This window comes from Triturus cristatus, chromosome 5_1 (genome assembly GCF_964204655.1).
Source record: "Triturus cristatus chromosome 5_1, aTriCri1.1, whole genome shotgun sequence".
Classification (NCBI taxonomy): Eukaryota; Metazoa; Chordata; class Amphibia; order Caudata; family Salamandridae; genus Triturus; species Triturus cristatus.
The window spans coordinates 1,003,026,548-1,003,051,523 of record NC_140587.1 but is presented as its reverse complement, the minus strand read 5'-3'; the positions used below and the strand labels follow the sequence as shown (position 1 = coordinate 1,003,051,523).

Genomic DNA, 24,976 nt, shown 5'->3' with positions numbered 1-24,976 from the left:
TTATGCTTTTGGATGCAGAAAAAGTATTCGATCTTGTCTCCTGGGACTTTCTTTGGACGGCCCTGACTTGGTGTGGTATTGGGGAGGGATTTATTAAGGCTATCCAGGCTCTATATCAATCCCCTACAGCCCGACTTAGAATTAATGGAGGGTATACGTCGGCTTTGCAGATTAAGCGTGGAACTCACCAAGGGTGTCCATGTTCGCCGCTGTTATTTGTGGTATATATTGATCCGCTGATCCGCAAGTTGGAAGCAAATGATAAGATCCTTCCGATTGAGGAGCCTAGCGCGCAACCAAGATGGCCGCGTAGGTGCGAGGCTCCCGAGGACCACCACGACCTCCTGAATTAATCCTGGCTATATCCTGTCCTTGTTGAGGGGACTGCATCGGTGAACCCGAGCTGAGGCGCCATCCGTTTTTCTTTTTCGAATCGGACCCCGGACACCGGTGGGAGCACCGATTGAAGGTTGCGGCCTTCTCCGCGCTGGCCCCCCGGATTGGAGTAGTGGGGCGATCCGGGGACAAAGCGAACAACAGCGGCGGGCAGGGCTGGGCGACTCGCGTATCCCGTGCTTTCACTTTCGCTTTTGCGCTCTCCTTGCCCTCAAGCGAGGTAGGGTTGCGGAGCGGGGTGCGGTGGTGTGGCCTTGTCCAGGTGCCCGGCTGACCCGCCGGCCGCGAGTCGTCCCGCGGCCCAGTGGTCGCCCTCCCCCCCCCGGAACCCGTGAACTGGTTTATCGGCCCTTTCGAGGAGATTGGCACGACGGTGGGAGAGCAGGCATGTCCACCAAACAAGATGGCGACCGGGCGAAGGTGAAGACGACCCGCCGCGGCCCGGCGCCTCAATCCAACAGTATGGACCGCTACACCCTCCAGAAGGGATCTCCGGAGACATCGCGCACATCCCCGGCGGGCCCGACGGAGGCATCTGCTCAACCGGTGGACCTGACCCTCCGGGACGTCATGGGCGCCATCGCAGAGATGAAGGCCTCGGTGGACCAGCGCTTCGACACCCTAGCGCAAAAGATAGACTCGGTCCTGGTGGATGTTAGCCTTGTGAGGGCTGACTTGTCCAAAACCAACGACCGGGTCGATTCCCTGGCCCACACCACAACGAGCCTCATGACGGACGTGGTGGCCCTCCAAAAGGAGGTGCGCCGGCTCGGCCAGGCGAGCGCCCTGATGGACCGGCGACTGGAGGATTCCGAGGGTCGGGCCCGGAGGAATAACGTTCGCATTGTGGGAGTGCCGGAGGGACGAGAGGCGGAGGCGGCAGATCTTTTTGTGGAAGAATTGATCCTTACCCATCTCCAGCCCCGGGGGCTGAGTAAGCTTTTTGCGGTGGAACGTGCTCACCGGGTCCCTGGGGGCAGACCTAAGGCCGGTGCCCCGCCGCGGCCTCTCATTGCCCGGATTTTTAATTTTCGGGACAGAGACGCTATCCTGCAGACCTCCAGGCAACAGGGACCGGTCACGCTTGATAACATGGATGTGCATTTCTACCCAGACTTTACTCCGGCGGTCCAAAAACTGAGATTGAGTTTTCTCGGAGTTAAACGTCGCCTACGGGACCTGAACCTTAAGTACTCAATGCTTTTTCCAGCTAAGCTAAGGGTGGAGGTGGATGGGCGCACGCACTTTTTTGACCGACCCGAGGCGGCTGGGGACTGGTTGGACACTCTGCCTGGAGATCGGGGACGAGGGGGTGGGGGGGGTGCGGTTGGCGGGGAGGGCCCGCCGGATCAGAACTGAGGGGTGAAGAATAGGCCTTGCTCTGGACAACATTCCTTTACCATTTACTGATCGTTTAGGTTCCCCTCCGATGGAGGGCGTGTGGGGTCTGTTGGGGGCTTCCCTCCTCCTCTGGGGGACTAGTTAGTTTTCATCTATGGGGCGACAGGCACACTGCACTTTGGGGGGGCTGTCTGGGCTCATGCAGGGGTGCAGGGAGGGGGGAGTTCTGTTGGGATGGGGGGGTGGGGGGGTGTGTTGTTTGTTTGCACCGCAAGGCAAGCCCTTTACTGTATTGTTGCTCTCGAGATGCTCTGTGGGGGACGACTGATTGCTTCTACGTATGATGGGGGGTAGGGATTTGACTGTGTTGTCATGGAATGTTAACGGCCTGGGGGACAGGATTAAGCGTGGTGTGGTCCTGCAGTACCTGAAACGTATCTCACCAGATGTTATCTTCCTGCAGGAGACACACCTTATAGGTAACTCCTTTCATGCCATGAATCGGCGAGGCTATCGTTTGGTGGCCCACTCGGGCTTCACCTCGGGCTCGCGGGGGGTGGGTATCATGATTAAGAACTCGCTCCCGTTGGAGATTGATGAGGTGCGCCATGATGAGAGGGGACGCTACACTGTTCTGGTGGGTAGAATGGAGGGTAGAGTGTTTGTTTTTATATCAGTGTACGTCCCGCCTGGGTTACAATCTACTACATTTGCGGACTTGGGGCGCCTCCTCCTGGACCTCCCGGGTGGCCTGCTGGTGGTTGGGGGGGACTTTAATGCGGTAGTTTCTGGGTCTATGGATCGCCATCCCCCTAGGGACCTCCCCCGGGCACAGGCCTGGCTGTCCGGCCTTTTAGATACTCTGGGCCTGGTGGATTGCTGGCGACTAAAGCATCCCGCACAGCGGCAATACACCTTCCACTCGGGTGCCCATGGTAGCCTCTCGCGGCTTGATTACATCCTTGTCCCGGCGGCCTATGCTGGGAGGGTGGGAGAGGTGTGCCATCTGGCGCGGGGCATTTCAGATCACTCCCCAGTACTGTTACATTTCGATGTCTTCCCTAGGGGGGAGGGCAGGGTGGCTCCAATCAATGCTTGGTACTTGCGTGACCCCACTATTCGTGCCGACTTGATCAAATCCTTACAGCGATACTTTGATGAGAATGTGGGGTCTGTCCCTTCGGCCATCTCCCTGTGGGAGGCTTTTAAGGTAGTTCTCAGAGGGGAGGCCCTCTCCTCTATCTCCCATGCCCGGAGGCGCGAGCGGGAGGAGGTAACCCGGGTGGAGGCCGAAATTGCGGAACTAGAGGGTGACCTGGGGAGCGGGGTAACAGACGCCAAGTTGCATGTTCTGCACCTCAAGCAGGCGGCCTATAGGGCCCTCGTCACGGAGGCGGCCAGGGGCCTCAGTAGAGAGCAACAGGGGCGACTGTATGATGTGGGTGATAAGGCTGGTAAATTGATTGCGTGGTTGGACAAGAGGGAGAGAGCGAGTCGTGTGGTTCCTTTGATTGAGGGGATGGATGGTGTGCCTGTCACCGAGCCGGAAGCCATTGTCTCCTGCTTCGCGGATTACTTCCGCGAGGTGTACTCCCCGGTTTCTCCCTGCTCGGAGGAAGATTCCCATGCCCTGCTTCGGGACATCGCGCTGCCCTCCCTTACGGTGGAGGACAGGGATTTGTTGGACGCTCCTCCCACCTCGGACGAAATTGCCCTGGCTATTCGCTCGGTCGCATCCGGCAAGGCCATGGGCCCCAATGGTATCCCCATCGAGCTTTACAAGCTGCGACCGGATGTACTGGCGCCCCACCTGCGCGCCATGTTCCTGGCGGCCCACTCGCAGGGTTCCCTCCCGCCGGACCAGCGTCTGGCCACAATCGTGGTGGTCCACAAGGAGGGGAGACCCCGTGAGCGGGTTACATCCTATAGGCCTATCTCGCTCTTGAACGCGGAGCCCAAAATCCTCGCCAAGGTACTGGCCAACCGGCTGGTTGGCGTGGTGGGCGATTTGGTCCACCAAGACCAATCTGGCTTTATACCCCATCGCAACACGGCTCTTAATCTGCGACGCTTGCATGGGGTGCTCGCGCGTGTCCCGTTTGTGCGGGAGCCGGCCATCTTGGCGTCCTTGGACGCCACCATGGCGTTTGACACGCTTGAATGGCCATACATCTGGGCGATGCTGGCGAAATTTGGATTTGGACCGGGATTCATTAGCTGGGTCAAATTGTTGTATTCGGGCCCATTGGCGCAGGTGGTGGTGAATGGGCGAGTCTCGGCCCCCTTCGCGCTGGGGCGGGGCACGCGTCAGGGTTGCCCCTTGTCACCGCTCCTGTTTGCATTGGCCTTGGAGCCCTTGGCGGAGTGGCTGCGGTGGCACCCCTCCATCCGTGGTCTCCGCTGGACCCCCGAGCATGAGGACCGCGTGTCCCTCTACGCCGATGATATCCTTCTGTATCTCGCCTCCCCGCGTAACTCGCTGATTGTCCTGGTTGATGTTTTGCGCTCCTTCGGTCGTAACTCAGGCCTTGTCATCAACTGGGCGAAATCCTGCGTGTATGTGCTCTCCGGGGAGGCTCCGGCCCTACCACGGGACTGCCCGATCCAGATTGCCTCCCAGGGGTTCTGGTACCTGGGTATATATATTACTCTAGACCCGGAGGCCCGCTACGAGCGGAACTTGCTACCCCCCCTCCAGCGCTTGCGGGAGGACGTTGCGCGCTGGCGGCGTCTTCCGCTTTCGCCGCTTGGCCGAGCGGCCTTGTTTAAGATGATGTCCTTGCCGCGCTTTCTGTATGCGCTTCAGAACACTATGGACTTGGTTCCGGCGCGCTACTTCCGTGAGGTGGAGAGCCTGCAGCGGCGCCTGTTCTGGGACGGGAGGCCGCGTATTGCTCTGGCTAAATTGACGCTCCCGTGGTACGATGGGGGGGTTGCCCTCCCGGACATTAAACGGTATTACTGGGCCTCCCAGCTAGCTGCGATTAATCATGGCCTTTACGGGCCCGCCCTGAACCCGGCATTTGAAATGGACAAGATGCTCCTGCCCGGTGGCGACTACAATCGAGCGCTCTACTCTGGCGCGCCCGACTCCCGTCTGACGGGACCGACGCGTGTCATGGTGCGTGTCTGGCACGCGGCTAATGCAGCGATGGGGTGGAAGGACCGTTTGACCCGGGCGACACCGCTATATGCGTCTGAGAGGTTGGGCTCCCTGTGGACATCGAAGGGCTTCGAGAAGTGGGACACGATCGGAATCAGCACAGTGGGAGACCTCTGGACAAGGGGTGGATTCAAAACTTTTGAGACGCTGCGGACGGAATTTCAGCTGCAAGGCAGTGAGTACTTTCGGTACTTACAAGTCCGCCACGCGCTGGGCTCCGTCTTCCCTGATGTCACGTCCATTCCGGAGTCTTCCCCCCTGGAGGACAGAGTGCTGGATGGCCATGTCCCAGACAGCACGATCTCCCTTATATATAAAAAACTGATCAACGACAGATCGTGCCTGCTGACTAGTCTCCGCGAGGCCTGGGTTGCCGACGGGCTGGAACTGGACGACGAGGACTGGATTTCCGCGGTGGCCTCTCCGAAGGAGGTGGCCATCCCGGCTCGCCTTCGCTTCGTCCAGCTTAAGATCCTCCACCGGGTTTACATGACGGGGCCAAGGCTTCTACGTATGGGCTTTGTTGGTGACGGATTGTGTAAGCGTGGCTGTGGTGCCTTGGCAACTTTCATGCATATTCTGTGGGAATGCCCACAGGTGGAGCGATTCTGGCGTGGTGTGCATGAGGTCCTGCGTGTGGTGACGCGTGTCGCGCTGTTGCCTGAAGCGAGGAGATGCTTGCTGAATGTGTGGGAACCAGATGACTATTCGGTCCCGCAGACGCGGTGGGTGACTCTGGGATACATGATAGCTAAGCGCGACATTGCTCAATTGTGGGGATCCCGGTGGCCCCCAGCGGTGTTGGCCTGGAAAGAACATATGGATTGGTGTATGTTTCGTGAAAAGGTAGTGTATGTGGCGAGGGGTAAGCCTGGGGCGTGGGTGAAAATCTGGGGCCCCTGGAACGCCTATCGCGGGGGTATTTGTGAGCCGCCACTGCTACCGGCCGCCTCACCAGCTCCGTCCCCCTAGCCGACCCCCTCCCCCAGCCGCGGGCATGTGGTTCCCCTGTCCCTGATCTATTCCCATTCCCCTCTTCAGAGTTTGGCTGCTGGTTGGGATCCCCCACTTAAGGAGCACGTGCCGTCACTTTGGATGACGGGTTGCCTTGCGGGTGTGGTTTTTTGTGTTGTTCTGTTTTGCAAAAAGGAAACCGTATTGTGGGCTTGGAGTTATGGGGCCTGCGCTATTGATATCTCCTGATTTCCCGATCTGCACCGCCAAGAGACTCTTACTGTAGGTATGTCATATGCTTCTGCCACTCTAGCGGCCGGCCGGATGGTTGTAGGCCCATACTTGTAACCTTTTTTTAACATGTAATAAACGGTTTCAAAAAAAAAAAAAAAAAAAAGATCCTTCCGATTAGGGTTCAGGGCCAAGTTTTTAAAACCCTGGCATATGCGGACGACGTGGTGATAGTAACTCCCTCTCCTACTAGCGCTATACTGAAAGTGGAAAGGGAGACCGCGATTTTTGTTCGGATTTCAGGCTATGCGTTAAATGGTCCTGAGACCCAGATTATTAAGAATAGTCAAGTGGTATGTGATGATGTACGTGTTGTCAACTCCGCAGTGTATTTTGGGATTAGTATATCAGCAGATGTAGATAAAATCGTTGATAGAAACATCGAACCTGTAATTGTTAAAGCTACAAAAGACCTTGACAGAATGCATAATCTTCATCTTTCCTTAGTAGGGCGCTTCATAGTTGTGAAAATGATCATTTTGCCCAAGTTTCTCTATTTATTTAGGACAATTCCATTGATTTTCGAGGGTAAATGGTTTCTGGCATTGGAGCACTTAATTAACAGATTTATTTGGGCGCACGGGAAGACCAGGAGGGTCCTTCGTTTTAGGACACTTTCTAGGGACAGGGGAGGGTGGGCGGTTCCGGATTTTATGATGCATTACTGGGCAGCAGCCCTCCGGTATATGTTTGGGCTGCTGGGGGGAGATGCCTCAGATCCACAGGTTTGACTGATATATATGCGATACTTATCGGTGAGGAGGCAGAGAATTGTTTTCTTAAATATGCTGATCCCAGCTATTTTAAAAGAACTAGATTTAAGACACTGATGGCAGCTTATAAAATCTGGGCGTCATTTTGTAAAAAATTTGGGCTGGGCAGATTCAATGCTTATACACGGATCGATAGGAATGCCTCTCTCCCGGGAGAAATATTTGCAGATTCTGTTATGGTTGATTGGGGACGACGGAGAATCCGGAAATTTGGCGACCTGATGGGGGCTAACGGAGTCCTTCAGTTCTCTGTTATCCAGGGGGCGTATGGTTTTGATAATAATAATTTCTTTAAGTTTTTACAGGTCCGGAGTTATTTAGCAAACAAACAGGGGGGCTCTGCCGGGTTTTCTAAGAATAGGATATTGGATGTTATTGAGGTTGGTGCAGAGTGTTCTATTAGAAGGTTTTACTTGGAGCTTTCTGCTTCAAAAGGGGGTGATTTGGAAAAATATGGGAGGAAGTGGGCAGATAAGGATGTGGATCAGGATTGTTTTCAAGACTCTCTTGAGTTGCGACGGACTATACTTTGCTCGGCAGGGCTACAGGCCCAACAATATAAAACGATTTACTCCTTGTACCATACGCCTGCTAGGATAGCTCAGTGGGGAGGGACCGCGATAGTGTAGATGCTGGTATAATCCACATTTTTGCATCTTGTCCTCAACTCCAGTTACTACATAGGGCTATTGAATCCTTCCTGGATAAAGCTTTAGGAATCAGCGTTACCCTTACGCCAGTTTGGCTTATTCTCTGGGTAAGCGGGGGCGATGACCAATGCATGTTACATTACTTTCTATTTATGGCCATGTCGGTGCTATGAATGTGTGTGGCACCAGCATGGTTGGATAAGGCAGCCCCAACCTTTTATCAATGGTTGGCTAGGCTGCTTTCTGTGTATAATTTAGAAAAAGGGATTTATGACAGGAAGGGGAGGAAAGGTAGAATTCTTGGTAAACGCATCTGGGAACCTATCATGAGGTGAAAGGAGAATGTGTAAAATTTTGAATTCATGTTAATCCCTTTTCATTGAGTTTAATGATAGTTTTGTTCATCTCGGACAAGTGTCAGTGCTATGTGTAAAATTATTTGATTTGTTGTTGTGCGGAAACAGAAAAACTCAATAAAAATATATATTTTAAATAAATTAAAAAATTACCAGTTCTTCAAATTGTTGATTTGGTGCTCATTTTGGGGTTTAGTCCATCAGAGGCTTGTAAACTCCAGAGAATCCCAAGATGTAGAACAAAGTGAATCAAGATAGTCCCCATGGTTGGTAATGTCTCACTGGTAATGTGGGAACGTTTTTTTTTTTTGGTTTACTACTAGAGTGGTGGGTTTTAAATATCGTCCCAATAATATTGTATCCAGGATATATTCTACCACAATATTGTGGTGGTAAGAATTAGCAGGTAATTATAATTTTACAGTTCTTAAATGAACATCTACATCCCTTGACAAAACATCTTTCCATCTATATATTCGTGGTAGATGAATGTAGATTTATGAATAACAAATATACTTACCTATACATACTTACTGTCATGATATTGATGAAAAATATATTCTGGATATGACTTTTTGTAGGACATTATTTTAAATTATCGATATTCCAACATACAGCCATTTCATTTTGTAGTAGTAGTGTTCTTTCTTAGGCCTAGTCAAAATCAGGAGCAGCCCAGCACATAGCATTCTAGCCCCCACTTGGTAAGTAACAACGAGTCTATTTCTTAGAGCTCCATGAGATTCATATCATATGTTGCCTTCAGCGAAGATTCCAGTGTGCATTACTCTTCTCCCAAGGCATGGGCACCACTTCTCTCCACTACTAAGATACAGGAATGTTTGAGCCTAGTCTTTACAAGGCTCAAATACGAAGAATTTGAACTGTTTGGTGATGGAGTGAGCTGTAAAGTCTGTTACCTGAGCTTTCAATGATGGTAAACTGTAAGGCGTGTCTTCCTGATGGGCAAGTAGATCGTAATATCCCATTTCACATACAGTTCTTTTTAACTTAAAATATTGTTTCTCTTTAGCAACATTCTGCGAATCAGGTCGTTTACAACTGGAAAAATGCTTTGTACCTCTGGCCCTGTATCTTCCTATTTAATTAGGCCGATTCTTCTTCTGGAGGTTTACAAGCTTTCACAAATAGCATAGTTTGGGTTTTCACATCAAAGCTTGATCCTACTTTTGAAAAGGAGCTTGGGAATTAAATACTCTCAATTGGAGAGTTTTACCTCTTCTCTGAACACTCAAGCTGAGGCTCTGTTGTAATAATGGAAGCAGTGCTATAAATAAGCATGGGGCTTCCAGTGTTCAATTTCTACACAAATATATATATAACATATGAAGATGTTCTTCTTACCACCCTTCATGAGTACTGTGTTGTGTACTTATCTTTAATTTTTATTGAAGTTCAATGAAAACCAACACATGCTACAAGAAAAAGAATGAAGGAACTGTACTCCATTGTACTCCATTGTATTGCTATGTCCTCAATCGAAGTTCAATGAAAACCAACACATGCTACAGGAAAAAGAATGAAGGAACTGTACTCCATTGTATTGCTATGTCCTCGATCGATCACCTAGCCAGTTACTACCTTATTCTCACATCTGTCCCATTAAAAGTTTGATCAGCGATTGTTTGATGACTGTTGTTGCAGGGACTGGTTCTTTTTGTCCATGAAGAGTGAATAGCCAAGTAAGTCATGGAACAGCTCCATTGTGGAATTTTTCCATCGTGATCCTCTCATCCACTTATGGGGTATTCAAGATAGTGCTAAAGAACACTGTTAGCAAAGCTAAAAAACACATTGCAAGTAAATATAATTATTTTGTGCTTTAATTGTAATTAGTCCTAATCTTCCTAAAATGGAAGGTGCATGTGTGTATGTAATAACACTCTGAAAGCACTATGATTTGAAAAGAAATACAAAACTTCTAATAGAAACATAAAGTGTTCTGTTATTCACAGAAGGGATTAATTGTTGCTATGGTTGCTTTCATATCCTGGCCCTGCAGAACAAATCTTTTGACCTAAGTACCTGTAATAAGAGAACACATTTTGCAAAATAATTCCCACTTTGTTTAGAGCTCTGCTGGAATTCGTATACGTTGTCTTATTATGGTCCTTACGGCTCTATTTACGAGAGAAATAGCTGCCTCTTAAGTAGGCTTGCCCATGCACAGCACCTGTATCAAGTAATTAAACTGGCTGATTAAGTTCTGAAGCATTTTTAATTATGTCTGCTTACAACACCAGCTCATTTTCTGAAAAGCCAGAAGAGTGTTTTAAATACTTAATACATGGATTATTCAATGTAAAGAAAATTTCCAAAGCACACTCTTGGTTTTAGTCTTTTTTTCTTTCTTTCTGAATTGCATGTTGTTGTTGGTTCACATGATTAAACATCGTTACTGATAAGGGTACGTTACTTTAGGGTATCTCCTAAAGATTCCTCCACTAATCCATGATTGCTGCAATTTGTTCATTAGTTCTTCAGAGAGATCCCATTTATCTCCAAGCTGCGAAAATGTGTCCTGTGTATGTCTGTTGGCAGACAGAATTTTGAATGCACTTACTTTTACTTTTCCTGCAAATGCACATACTGTGTCACATCCGGTAAACGTATGGAGACCTATCATAGCTCGACAAACATTTTCTCCAAGAGTTGAAGCTATTTTCCCAATGTCAAGAAATTTCATGCGTATTTTAGTACCCCATTTCAGAAACAATTTAGCCAAGATTCTGTCATGGAATCCCAAACACATAATAAACATATCAGTGTCATCTGAGATTATTATTACAGCCTCATACCCTCATTAAAAAGTTGTGGTCCAAACAACTTGGGTTGCTCAGCTATACCGTTGACTCGATGAGTTGTCCCCTTACCAGTAAGAGTGTTATTCCATGCTAATTTAGTGAAGACATGAGACTGAACATTGGCTGGAAGAACAATTTGCTCATTTAAGGTAGTAGCATGTTTCCAAAGACATAAAGTGGTATAATTTTCTTCCAGTTGTGAGTATGAAATCCCATGACCAAGTTTGTTTAGAGTGCAAATGATTTCAAAATTTTCCTTGGTGGTCTGGGAATATGTGGAGGCTGTCACCGAACTCGTATTACAATTATCTTCTAATATGCTTCTTGGTTGATTGATCTTTTCCCTGTATTCCTCTGCGTGTCATGAGGGTTCCAAACGTTTCAGTGAGAGTCGTCACATGTATTACCTCTTTGTTAGGAATAATCACAGTTCTAATGTATTGAAATAGTTCATCATATGCTTCATCTCTCATATTTCTGTAATGATCATCGGTTTGAATCCTAGATGCATAATCTTCTTCCTTTCATTTAACCCTTTATATAGTTTCTATAACGAGATGCATGATAATGGGCTTCTGCAGCCACTATGTCCCTACTATGAACTGCTAAGATCTTTGAATCACAATTAATGGTTGAGCAATCTCGAAGCCTTTTGACAACTCTAAGCTCTGTGGTCTTGATTAATTTCTCATTTGTTCATGTTCCCTTGTAGCATTTTATCTTTCCACAGAATATACTTTCTTCAGCATACATGTTTGACTTTAATGATGTTCTTCTGTTTAAGCGTTAACTCATGCACTCCCTCATTCCAGCATCATCCCTGACACTTGCTTCAGCTTTTCGCCTAATAGTCTGAAAATCTCTATTGATTTTATTTAAATATTTCTAAAGCGCAAATGATTGCCCAACGGCGTCTTGGCACTGCCTAAAAACAAGAGAGGACAACCAAGCTACCAGCTTCAAAGAATAATTGGTCACATCTACGGTAAAAAGCCAAGACTTTAGACCCGTCCAATATTTGAGAAGAGAAGTACCCATTTTCAGTTCAAGGGGTAGGCGGTTCCAGTTTAAAGCCGCACATCGGATTAGGCTCCTGTCCCACCAGTTTGTGGCAGGGAACTGTCAGCTCACAAGAAAAACTAGAATGGAGAGTTCTACTTGGGGTAAGCTGGGCCCAAATCCCGAAAAGCGTTGTAAGCTCTGCAAAGGTCCTAAAGATAATGTTTTGTGATTGGCAACCAGTGAAGATTACTGACCGTGTTGGAGGCTGACCCATATCTGGAGGTCTTAGTTAGAATACGGGCTACCGCATACTGAGCAATTTTCACTTTTTTTTAGATGTTTCTTTGCTAGATTTACATAGAATACATTACCGTAGTCCAATCTCGATAGCACTAGAGCAATAGCAACAGTTTTCGGCATATCTGAGGGCAAAGAATCCAAACTTTTTCTGAGGATGTGGAGAGACAAGTAAGAAGCAGAGACAACCTTGTTTACTTGTTCCTTATATGATAGGTGCTAGTCGATTATGAATCCTAGGATTTTTTACCTTCTGCATTGGCAACATGCCAAGTTCTTCTGGCCACCAAACTGGAAACCAGAAAATAGGATTATTGCCAAACAAAATGACCTCTGTCTTTGTGGAATTCAATTTTAAACAGTTGTGGTCCATTTAACGACCACTAGCTTCTAAAAATCTCACTCATGTTTGGGCCTTTATTAGGTATTGACCTAATTATTTGGGTCTCGTCGGCATATGATAACAATGCCAACCCAAATGACTTGATTAAGGCTGCCAAAGGGGTCACATTTAGATTAAACAGAAAGTGGGCTCAATGAAGAGTCCTGTGATTCCCCACATGGCAGCCTGAAGGGCTTGGAGGTGAAGCCCTTAAAGGGAACTGATTAAATGCGATTTGTCAAGAAAGATCTCAATAGATTTTATCCCCAAGGTCTGTTGACTGACTGTGTCAAAATCCGCAGATAGGTCTAACAGAATGAGGCCAGCATTGCCTCCCAGATCCACTGAGGCCCTGATCTCTTCCGTCACCACCTTGAAGGCCGACTCAATGCTAAAACCACTATGAAAGTCACATTGGTGTCATCAAGAAGGTTATTCTCTTCTAGAAAAGATGATAGTTGAGAATTCATGGCTTTCTCTCATAATTTGACTGGGAGCGGAAGCCTGGAGATAGGATGGTAATTATTCAGAACCTGCTCATTCAGGTTAGGTTTCTTTAGACGTGGCAGCACAAGGGCTATCTTCCACTGATTACGATAGATCCCTGAATTAAACATCGAATTAAAAAGGTTAGTCATGCATGGAGCTACAGCTTCTGGGATAAGATGAAAAATCTTAGGAGGGCATGGAACTGACGGGAACCCATACTTAGCTTGGAAATCTCTTTGATCATTTATTCCTCCGCTAATGCGCCAAACTCATGAAAAGTGGGTTTGTTTAGAGGGCTTACTGAGGTTTTTTTTTCCTAACCTAATCTATAGACCTGTTTCGGGGGAATTTGTTGAAGAATACTTCCACTTTTTGCTAAAAATATTTTATCAGAGCATCACAAAATGCCTGACTGCCTTCTGTCCCATTACCAGAAGCTTGGGCAGAGAGCTTTGTGCCCACTTGGAAGAGGATCTTGGTAGAATTACTGGTGGATTTTATTTGTTCAACTGAGAAAGCAGATTTAGATTCTGTAACAAGTATCTTATTCTGGGCAATACACACTTTGTAGTTCTCTCTTTCAGTATTATTGTGTTCTCTTCTCCAAACTCTCTCCTGTCTGAGACAGCTTTGTTTTGCAGACCTAACCGTGTCATTAAACCACGTGGAAGTACACTTACCTCTCCTGATTATTTTTGGTTCAGCAGGGGCTACCGAAGTAATTGCCACACTTAACCATCTTCATAGTAAACAGGCTCCACCATTTTCTGTGGTAAAATACTTGGGGAACTGTGTTGCTTTCCACATTTCTTGCACTGTCTAACAGTGGAATGTGATTCCTTACTTGAGCTGCCTCTAACAAAGATTCCCATGATGAGTAGTCCTGCAGGCTTCTCCGCGTAACTCTATGTTGGACATTTGACCATTAATCAATTGTATACTGGGGATCAGAGGGACAGGATGTGCTTGATCAGTCTTCTTGATGATGCTGCATGGTCATTCACAACCAGCTCTGGAAAAAAATGAATTCAAAATGTTTACATTTTACTTTGTATACTATTATTATCATAAATGTATATAACCACTTTTACTGTAATTGTAATTTTATAAAATAAAATTCACAAGGACAAAAATTATGAAACAAATTCCTATTCACATCAAGGTATCTTGAAAGTGGGGTGGTAACACACAAAAGGCAAAGAGTGATGACTTGCTATCACATATTTTCCATCTCTAGGCGTCCATACCTTGCCAATAAATCATGTTAGGACCCATCCCCTCATTTGGTACCAATAACATTGTTGGCTCAAAGCCTATATGTGCTGGACGCTTCAGCCCTCCTCAACTAAGGAATGCCACAGTACTTGACTCTTCTGTCTGTGGCATTTGCCCTAACACACTTTCTTGCTAGCAAAGATGTATTCTATACCCTACATTTTAAAGGAAATGTTTTGTTTTGACAAAAACTTACAGGCTTTTCTCCCAAGTCCTAATAAATCCTTCCTCACTGGCCTAAGTGTCCTCCACTCACCATATATTCCTTGAGTCACGTCTCGAAAAGCATACCTGCGAAGAGCCATAGTATAGCTTCCATTTTTCCTAATTCCAGGCAGTATTTCTGCCTGGCCTGCTTCACTTTACGACTATGCCCAGGAGCCTCTGAACCTGCTCTCCTTTAAATTTGATCTGATGGCATTTGGTGATGTATACAGGTGGATCTTGCATGAGCCTCAATTGTTCCTTAAACCAGGAATGTATAAACTCTTAGAATATGACCACTCAGTAATTTTAGTGGCGCCATCGAATCTCAGAAAGTTGGCTTGCCAATGGTGCATGGCTAACTCAGTCCTGATGTGCCATCTCTATTAATGCTCATTCTCAGGGTGAACAAGTTCAGTTTCACTTGGCCTCTATATGTTTTCTTTTAATCTTGTGTCATCTTTAATGGCTTGTCTAAACACAAATATAGTCCCATACTGTCACTTCTTTTTATCTCTGGAAAAAATGACCCAATTGTATCACTTCTTCTTGGGTGGTCCACTCAATGCTTGCTTTAATCCATGGAAGTTCAAGTATATGTCCAAAAATCCAGAATGATTAATTTTAGGTAGCAAAGAGTAGAGCCTCTTTCAAGGGACAAGACATGCAGCAGCAGAAATCTGAGCTACCATGGCCTCTAAGCGGGTAGGGAGCTCATCATTTCCACTGCACTGGCCGAATTGTGGCTTGTTTCAATGGACATGTATGTGCTTATAAACACACCCTCCTGCTGGGCCTATTTCAATTTTAACACTGTTTATTGACAACATGAACTAATTCAAAGATTGGAATATCTGAAAGATATCAAGACTGGACAAATGGAGTTACCATTAAGTAACTCATTTCTTTGCTCATGTGTTCTCTGACAGTTAAGTATTTCCAGTTAAATATTGCAATAATTAGGAACTTTATCTGGACAAATGTAAAAAAAACAATGTATATTATTCAATTAATAACTCTTAAAGAACTAACTTGCTCCCCCTTTCATTTCATTGAACATCTATCTATGCTACCTAAGTGCAGGGAAAGATTACTTGTTTGAATTTTGCATTTTGCCATATGCAATTACAATTCACAAGTCTTGTGGCAGAAACTATAGCCAAAATGCTCTTTCCTTCAGTGTACTTTTTACAGTTTTGTTTGCATATATCGCCATGGCTAATTTATGCAAGGCAATACATATAAAGTTACAATTATGCAGAACCTTAGCATGGTCAGATTGTTTGTGAATTGGGGCCATGTTTTGCAGAATTACTTAGTCAGTGGATGTAAAATGTGGTTGTCAGAAAGGTTCTCTAGGAGTCTCGTACCTACCAACTGATGGAAACAATTTATAAACTTCAATCTTCTGAAGGTGTTCATACATACACTAGATCATGCTGTGTATTGAAGCACATGTAAGTCTCTTCAGCATGTAGTACTCATAAGTGTGAGGGTTTCGTTCAGTTTTACTCAGCAGGCTTAAGTTTTCGCTTACAAGCACCAGTGAGGAAATCAAGGATGTCATTTGTGACGTCATCTTTGACATCATGTGTGAAGTCAAGAAAGTGTGTTGGGTTGAGATATAGGGCCTGATTTAGATTTTGGGAAATGGGTTACTCCGTCACAATGGTGATGGCCATCCCATCTGCCGAAATATAAATCCCATAATATCCTATGGGATTTGGATTTTGGTGGACCGGATATCCATCACCGTTCTGACGGAGTAACCCATCCGCCGAAATCTAAATCAGGCCCATAGTTTACACAATGGTCGAAAGTGTTTGTGGTTTTTTGGTTTTGCTTCTAAACCATGTCAACTGTGTTTGTGGGGGGGTGATTGGGGGTGTGTGTGTGTTTGGGTGTATATAGCTATAGCCATCTGTGTATTCCTCTGCCTATTTACACATACATATAATATATATATATATATATATATACAGATGCACAGAGATTGATACACTATTTGCTACTACTGTTGTGTGGAGACTGGCCATGACTCACAAAAGGCAAAGCCTTGAGTGAGTAATAGTGCCACGGCCCTCAATCACAAGAAGGGACTTTGCCTAGCTGAATTCCGTGCAACTGCAGATATGGACTGTGCCATGCTGTTTGTAGGTCCTCCATAGAGAGATAGCTTTAGGTGACTTGTCTAAGAACCTATTGTACGTAATTACAATAATCCAAAGGGGGCTTGGGGTTTACAGTGATTTGTTTGGATGAGTAGTATGATTCCACTCCTTAAAATCAGGTAAATACGTTTTTTCTTTTTCTATCAGTACGTATTGGGAGTTGGCATGTTTTTCTCCCTCTCTCTCCCTTGTGTGCTTATTTTTTTTTATGTTTCTGACACTTTCCGCTATGCATGCTGCCCCCCCCCCCATTTCCCCTATTTCTCTCCCACCACTCCCTGCTCTTCCATTTCTTTTTGTTCCCACACCTGCTGTTATTCTGCCACCCCTCTCCACTCTTTCATTGCTATTTGTCCCCCTCCAGTCCAGCCATTACTTAGCCACCCTTCCCTCATTTTTTTCTTTTGCCATACAACTACTGGTGTGCCCACTCCCTAATTTTTTAACTCCTTTGCTTATTTTTCTGTAATTTAATTTACTGTTGAAAATGGTCGTCAGTCTTCTTGGAACAGTAAATTAAGCTTCCCAACAAAAGCTGAAGAGCTGCCAGTACTTTACGACATATACACATGCATTATAATGTTACCAGGCATGCCCATGGACTGAAGGCCATTCTGCCTTGGCTTTCATCAAATACTTTTCAAAATGTTTAGCCATGCTTGCTCGTGTGTCATGATGCAGTGGTGGCCATCTTGGAACTGTATTTTCTCATGAAGACAAACCATTCCAAGATGACCATTGTTGTGCAAACATGCGAGACACAGGGAGGCTGTTTGAATAATCTATTGATATTTTCCTCTATGTTTTACAAACAAGCAATAGCAAAACCAGTAGCTTAACCTTCACCTTTTGGCTTTGGCAATACTTGCTTCACGTGCAGTGGTTTTAAAAATGCTATTTAACAGTAATCAGAACACAACGGGTCAAATCCATGCAGTGAGATAGAGTTATTAGGCATTGTATGTATGGGTGCTGTTGTTTTCTTTATTAGTCCCTTGGATAGAACATTGGGAGGTGGCCAGCGAATCAGAATGCAGGATACAGCTACCTTTAGAGACCCAGGAAGCATTCTGTGCTGCCAGCTCCCACTGTCTATCAGCTGTGCTCTGGTCCCTGCAGGGCGAACACCACTCAAAACGGAGTGCGCTGTGGGACCAGCTGCTGCCTCTTACTGGAAAGATAGGTTGACAAACATTGCTTCATTCCCTCAGAGAACTTCCTCGGCCTCTTCTGAAGCAGATTGTTGAGAAACGTATGTCTAGGCCACTCCCTTTGATGCTGCTGAGTGGAATATCCAATCAGCCATTGGCTGATTTTGCCTACATCTCGGCTAAAGCAAGGGAGAGACCCAGACAGGTGGGTCTCAACCAACTGCTTTAGAAGAGGCTGAGGAAGTGGGAGAGGTAGCAATTTTAAAATCTGGCCAGAGATGGCATTAGCTGTGCTTACCTCATGTAATCATCAAAAAAAATTAGAAAGCAACTTTTCCTCCTGCTCTTTGTTAATCTCCTTTACAGGCTTTTGATCAGAGAGCAGTTGTGAAGCAGTTTCTTTGCTCACAAGTGATATATATATTGTTAATGCATACATGTGTCAAATACCGTTGGAAGGGGCTTGGCAGGGTGTAACCATGTGACGAATGCAGTAGGAAAGGGTTTTGTATTGTGAATGACAAATACTATGCATTTTACTTTATAAACTCCATGACCATCACAGGAAGAGGCTTGGCCTAGCTGAACTCTGAGACACCTTCATTTACAGATCCCTAGTCCAGGATATGCTAGAGAGGTGTGCCTTGCTCTTTGCACTTTTATAATGTAATGTTTAGAGTATAGTTGTGGGTGAATGGAAGTGATTTTTATATTTCTTTTACAAACATGCTGTGATGTCAGAGCAGGCTTGTACAAGAAAATAATTTAAAGGGTTTATAGGGAGAGTGCAGTCCTATTTCCATTATAAATCGATTTAGGTACACTCAGTCTGAGTTACCTGACCTGGTATAAAGGGGGCAACTAGCCGTACTGGCAAAGAAAACTCACACTTTATATGTTTTCTTACAAAGGAAAGAATCATTCGGAAAATCTTTAATGCATTTACACTTCCACAAGGTTTTAAAATCGCAGTCCTATTGAAATGGAACTTGTCCTTTCTATGCAGAGCTGATTTGTGTACTTTTCATTGTATGGACTTTGGAACCAGTACAATGAAATGCCCAAGATATGAGTGCGGCAGGTTTATATTTACCCCTCCACTTTCCCTTTTTATTAGGCTTGAAATATAATCAATGTAATACCTATCGTCCAGGCATTTATTCATTGATAGTTTTTTGGATGATGTCCATAATCTCATGTCAAGATCCGGCATCCAAATGTGTTATAATTAAACCCCATTGCTCTGAGGCATGCAGTTTGTATTGGCTCAATTATATATATCAGGAAAAACAAGCACTGTCAAAGCCAATACGTTTTGCAATTATAATGGGAGTGCCAAGCTGTTGGTTTTGGCAGTGTTTGTCTGTAAAGCATTGTTTAAAAAATGTTTTCCATTGTTATGAATTGCATGGTTTAATTTTCAAATATTTTTTATTTAGTAAATTCTGAACAGACCTTAATTTACTTTTTTAGTATTTAGCCATTTGCACCTCTACACTAGCCCACGGGGAAGATTTATGGGCCTCAAAGAGAAGTGTCATGCTAAGTACACCCTCTGACTCAAACGCCAACTAAGTGAGTGCAGCAGATGGCCCTCCCCACTACTCCATGAAAGCTTTTGTTTGCCAAAGCTTGGTTTTAATGCAATATGCGGAATGCATGAGATAAAACAAAAAGATCCCTTAAAGTCTGCTTTTAAGCCCTAGTACAACAAAAATATCCCTGTTGTGATTCTAGAAAAGCTTGGAGGGTGGGAGCAATACAGCATGAAGGGGCGTATTTGAGGCTGAAGCAGTATGAGAGGGATAGAGCTAGCACACACGTGCACTCTTATTGAGTGCTGAATGAAAAAGAAAAAAAGCAGTTCCTTAAATATTAGCAGTAGAAGGATGCAAGTCAGCCAATGAAAAAGATTGTAAAGAGGGTGTGCTCCAGAGGAGGGAGAAAACACGAGAGAAGGCAACCCATTGAATATGCAAGCACGCAAATAAGAGTGACAGAGCCAACCCGTGGTAAGCAATGGGCAGGTTGTAAGACCACTCACAGTAGCTCACAGTAGGTCTTTGCAACCAAGCAGCTTGTGCTGCCTGGTAGGATCGACCTAAAACATTAACCGTGAAGCCAAAATCAAACAAAATGGATAGCAGTCAAATTGCTTATCACTGTTCAGGGAATATCAGTAGAATTGCTCTACTCAATAAGACCCACATGGTTCATAATACTTCTGATTTAGAAGGAAAGGGAAGTTTAATTATGTTAGTTTGGCAACAGGGAAAACTGTGATGAATCCATTTGGGGAATGGAACAGCAGGGAAAAGATGGCGTAGAGTCACTGCGTCCTTATAATGGTCCTCCGACTAATGTTACTTAGTGCATTGTCAACGCCTATCTTGATAATTTGACAAAAATCACCCCTTCTGCCCCATGAGCAACTTTGAGTGACCCACCGCCTCTAAAAACAATATTAAACATGTAAATTGATTTATTTTTAATTTGGGAGTTATTAAATATTGAAGGTAACTTTATTTTAGTAACTCTTTGTTGTTGACTCAATATTTTTGAAACTTGATGTTAATGTGTAACAACATAGAGTTGCATTCACTAGCACTGTGCTACACAATCTCCCTCAGTGTGCTTCGGTTGCACTGTTTATAATTTTCACGTTTAGCAATTTCAGAAATATACTTTGGAAAATCACTTTATGTAAATCAATTCATATGTTTAATGTATTCTGTAAGCCCATTTGCCATCCCTTTCTCCCTGCTGGATATATTCTTAAGCATATTAGCATCTCATTGACCCCTGACCTGCCGTGGTTTATCCATGCACCTGTTAATCAGCAGTGTTTAACGAGATTATCTATCACTGGTTGGCTTCTTGCAGGGTCAAATGTGCAGCTTTCATGGAAGGAGTAACTCGGCTCCCAAAAGTCTACGAAGTATCTCTCGCATACTGCATTTAAATTGCCCACATGTTTTCAAAATATGAGTTGTTGCGTATGTAACAACCGTTTAAAAATCCGTTTTAGCGGGGATTTGTAATGAAGTTGCATCATGTACTCCTGAGTCTGTTCTTCTATTCCTTGAACTATAAATTCCTTAAATTGTCGAAACCAAACTATGAAGGTTCACCCTCAAGGTCTAAAACCAGTTTAAGGATAAAGCTAACATCAAGAATTCAAACTTCTTCAAAATGTAAGGGCTGAATCATTTAAGATTTATTACGGAGGCCTGCTGTGGCCACCATGCCTGCGTGGGGATTCCCTAACTCTCTGTCATGATAGGTAGATAGGCACAAACCTTTCAGGAGCTCTACCCGCTGTAGACCATCTCTGCGCCTTGTCCCACCTGAAGCCGGCAGCGTTGCTGTAAGGTTACTGGTGCGACCCCTGCCATACTAGCCAGAAACCTGTCAGTATATAGGGGGGAGGGGGGGTGGTGGTGGTGGTGGTGGTGGTGGTGGTGGTGGTGGTGGTGTTGGTGGCGGTGGGGGTGGTGCACACACCTACATTCTGGCATATTGGACAGCACAGCAGTCATACTAGCATTTCGGGCAGCACTTAGTCCTATAGGGCGGCATCTTGGTATATTGGCCAGCACATGACTCAGGCTTATTACACAACACAATGGCTTATTACTCCACTCCCTAGCATATTAAACCGGGTCATGCATGTTGAGCTTCCCATTCTCTGCCATTTACGGCCACCCCCTGGAGCACATAACAGTCCCTGGCATACTGAAGAGTGCCTTATTAAGCAACTCCCTATGGCAGTGCCCAGCCACCACAGCTAGAATGTGAAGGGAAATCTTCAATGCATCGAGCCACCTGCTGGGATGAGAACCAGCCCACTGCCATATTGAGCTCTTCTTGATTTTCTTACTATCTAAGCCAGCCCAATAGATTACTGGCATATTTACCAGCACCCAGATATGTAGTACTATTAAACTGATAGGTGATAGCAGTATATAAGATGCTAATGAATTTTGATGCACAAGATTTCCTATTTGATTTTCACTAGTACGCCGACTGCGATGGGTAGCATATCTCCAGCACAGTGTCTAAAATATGTATTATTTCAAATGATAGAAGATGCTCTACTCGGTCACAGGATGTCCGATAATTTTGCATTGTAGCACAAACATGTATCTACAGAAAATCCAACGGTTCCATTGCACATCCAATTTTTCAACCGGCCCATAATGCATTTTTCGATGCAGGGTAATGAAAAGGTGCGTCTACATTAAATTGATAGATCTTGGAGTCAACAATTATTTCACCAGCATCATTTAACATCTGCCTCTAAAAACTGAGGGGCTTATTTAGATACACCTTGCGCCGCCAGTGCGTCATTTTTTGTGACGCACCAGCGGCGCATTTTGCTGCCCCATATTTACAAGGACATGAAAAGCCACCCTGCGTGGCTTTTCCTGTCCTTGTAAATACAGCCTCTTTAGACGCAGCACTTTGCGTGAAAGTGGCGTTCCATGGGTGTTGCATTGGGTGTTCCCACGCAACACCCATGGAACCCGACACATTTCAAGATTTACAAGAAATTGTAACCATGGAAAGGCGTCTGAATGCTACACCTCCCCAGGCGTAATGAGGCGCAACGAGGAGAAATGTATTAATTTCTCCTTGTTTTTTTTCCATCTTTCTATGTGTGCTGCATTCTGCAGCACACATACAATGAGGAAATCACCTCTTGTGATTGCTAATGTGCAGGAAGGTGTCCCTTCCTGCACACAACCAATCATTAAAAAAATGACGTTTGGCAACTTTTATGTGTGCTAAGGCAGCACACATACAATTTTCAAAACGCCATTTCAGATTGTTTATGTGCAAGAAGGAAGACCTTCCTGCACATAAACAATCCTCCCCATGCAATGGTGCAAGGGTGCCTGCGCATTGCAGCTAATTGTGCGTCAGCGCAGGGGAGAGCAACGAGATTCGTCATATCATTGTAGCTTTAGTTGTTTCGGAATTAACGCAGCGCAGCCAAATGGCTTGTGGCACCGTGCTGCGTTCATTTTTTGTAAATAAGGCCCTGAAACTTTAAAGCCTATATATCTGTCCTATCACTTTTTTGAAATGGTGCCCGCAGCAGTGGCAAAAAAAGAAACCTACAAAACTGAAAGCCAGACTTAGAAATATATTTTTTTAAATACAATGTGCATTCTAGTGCTGCATTTTTGCTTACTTGTGCAAGAAGCATCAGTTGTTGCAGGCTTGATACTCAGCTGTACCCACTGATGTTTTGTACATCTGGGTTACATTTTTCGTATTTTAAAATCCAACCATTTTGTTGAATTCAGTGAGTGATATTGTGTTTTTCTGTTCTGTTTGTTGCAGGGTCGTATCTGCCGGAAAGCTGCCAAGTCGAAAAAGTCCTTCAGCCGCAAAGAAGCAGAGGCCACGTTTAAAAGCCTGGTGAAGACTCACGAGAAATATGGCTGGGTCACCCCTCCCGTCTCTGATGGCTGATGCCGGCGTCGAGGGAACAACAACAAAAACAGACGCTTTTCAGACTCCACAAGCAGACACTCACGCACGTACACCCACACACTCAAAGAAAAGTACTCCGCCATCTTGTACTCTGTGCTGTGTCTCATCACTCCCAGGCCCCTTTCTCCCCACCTACATTCTCTTCTACTACCCTTTCTGTTTGAAATCATGAATGTCAAGAAGACTTTAACTTATTTATGGACAGATGTGTTTACAGAGAAGTAAGAGTGAGAGGAAAACCGGCGTTTTCTCCAGATGAAGTTTCCAGACTAATGAATGATAGTCTTGGGGTCACCTTCTTGCGAGAGGTTGAAACTGCGTCATTTGTCCGTCCTGGCCGTATTGTCCTCCGCTTCTTTCCATGACGGCAGCTTTGAGACGGCGGCAGTGGAAATTCCATCCACCTGCTGCTCGGCTCATTGACATGTAAATGAGGCAGTCAATATTTAATAGGCCGGCCTAGCATAGCATTGTCAGGTACATGTTTGCTGTGCTGTTGAGCTCATGCTTTTCCCGGCCGACTCCCACTGAACCGAGAGAGCCTGCACGCGCAGGAAATGGCAGGCGCGACTTCGACTGAATTGGGATTAAAACCGTGGAAGAGATGAATGTGATTAGGCTCGACCGTGAAATGGTTTTGGACTACAATTAACCAAGTAAATGACCGTCGTTCCTGCTGATTGTTTGGTGTGCTGTTGTGCAAAGATAAACTTGTGCTGTTAGTTAGAAGCAAAACTGCTGCTCAGTATGCGGTGTACCACAGGACTCCCACTGGGCCGGGGGAGTAAAACGGGCCCCTGCGGCGCAAGGGGGGCCCATCCAGCCTGAAGCCTCTGAATGAATGTCTATAAAATACGGGAGTCTTGGGGGCCCCCATCATCTGTGTTATACCAGCGCATGGTATTCTCGTTTTTTCCTGCCAATGTACAGTGAGGCTGTGCGAATACTGTATGTCCAGGTGCGCTTCATCAAAAGTATTGCAGGTTACCGTAAAGCCACGAATAGCTGAGTCGTTCAAATCGTCACCAGGCCGTTTCACTCTTTACCACCCAATCAAAGCCCATCAGATTGCAGATAAATATTAACATTCATCTGCCAGAGATATCTGTTGAGTAGAGGCCGAAAGGCACATCTGCAAGAAAGCTACAACCACAGTTCAAGATCATTGTGTGCTTTAATCAACTACTGATTGACCGAACGTGAAAACAGGACTGGGTTCCTGCCAGACAAACGCAAAGATGACGTTTAGAAACGACACGGTGACCACTGTCAACAAAGCCTTGAAGCAGACCCAAAAAAAGGAATTCTAACTGTTTGTGAGATGATTTGCATGACACCGAAGTATGATTTGTTTTATTAGTGTTATTTATTTATTAGTCGATGTGTGTGTACTTTGAGTCAAGCGACCGAGAGAAACCACTGCTGTATATAAATGTAATGTTATTTAATTAAAGTTTAATTTATCCCCTGTGTTGATACAATTGAAGCTTTGTGACTGCCTCGGGAAAAGGAAAGAACATTGAAGCCTTTTTGAATGGAAACATAAAAAACACAATGAGAGAATCAGAAAATAAACTTTGTCAAAGCCAGTCACATCCCCAGAAGCATTGTGAAAATAAATGTGTTTACATTCTAAGAATACATTAAATGACTGAGCAATTGCCAACCCTACCGTGCTCTCACAAATATTGTATATGTTAGAATGGATTGCTATCAATAACTGGTCTGTTCTCACTGTTTTTCAGTAGGCAACT

At 45.2% G+C, this 24,976-nt stretch overlaps 1 protein-coding gene across 1 annotated transcript in view; it reads left to right on the top strand.

Annotated features, from left to right (window-relative positions):
- The window catches only part of UBE2QL1 (ubiquitin conjugating enzyme E2 QL1), a 103,293-nt gene extending 78,590 nt beyond the window's left edge, over positions 1-24,703 (top strand). Inside the window, exon 2 of the mRNA XM_085606107.1 lies at positions 23,070-24,703. Coding sequence (XP_085462233.1) covers positions 23,070-23,201 — 132 coding nt within the window. The 3' untranslated portion in view covers positions 23,202-24,703. The remainder of the gene's footprint in view (positions 1-23,069) is intronic.
- Positions 24,704-24,976: the final 273 nt, after the last annotated feature.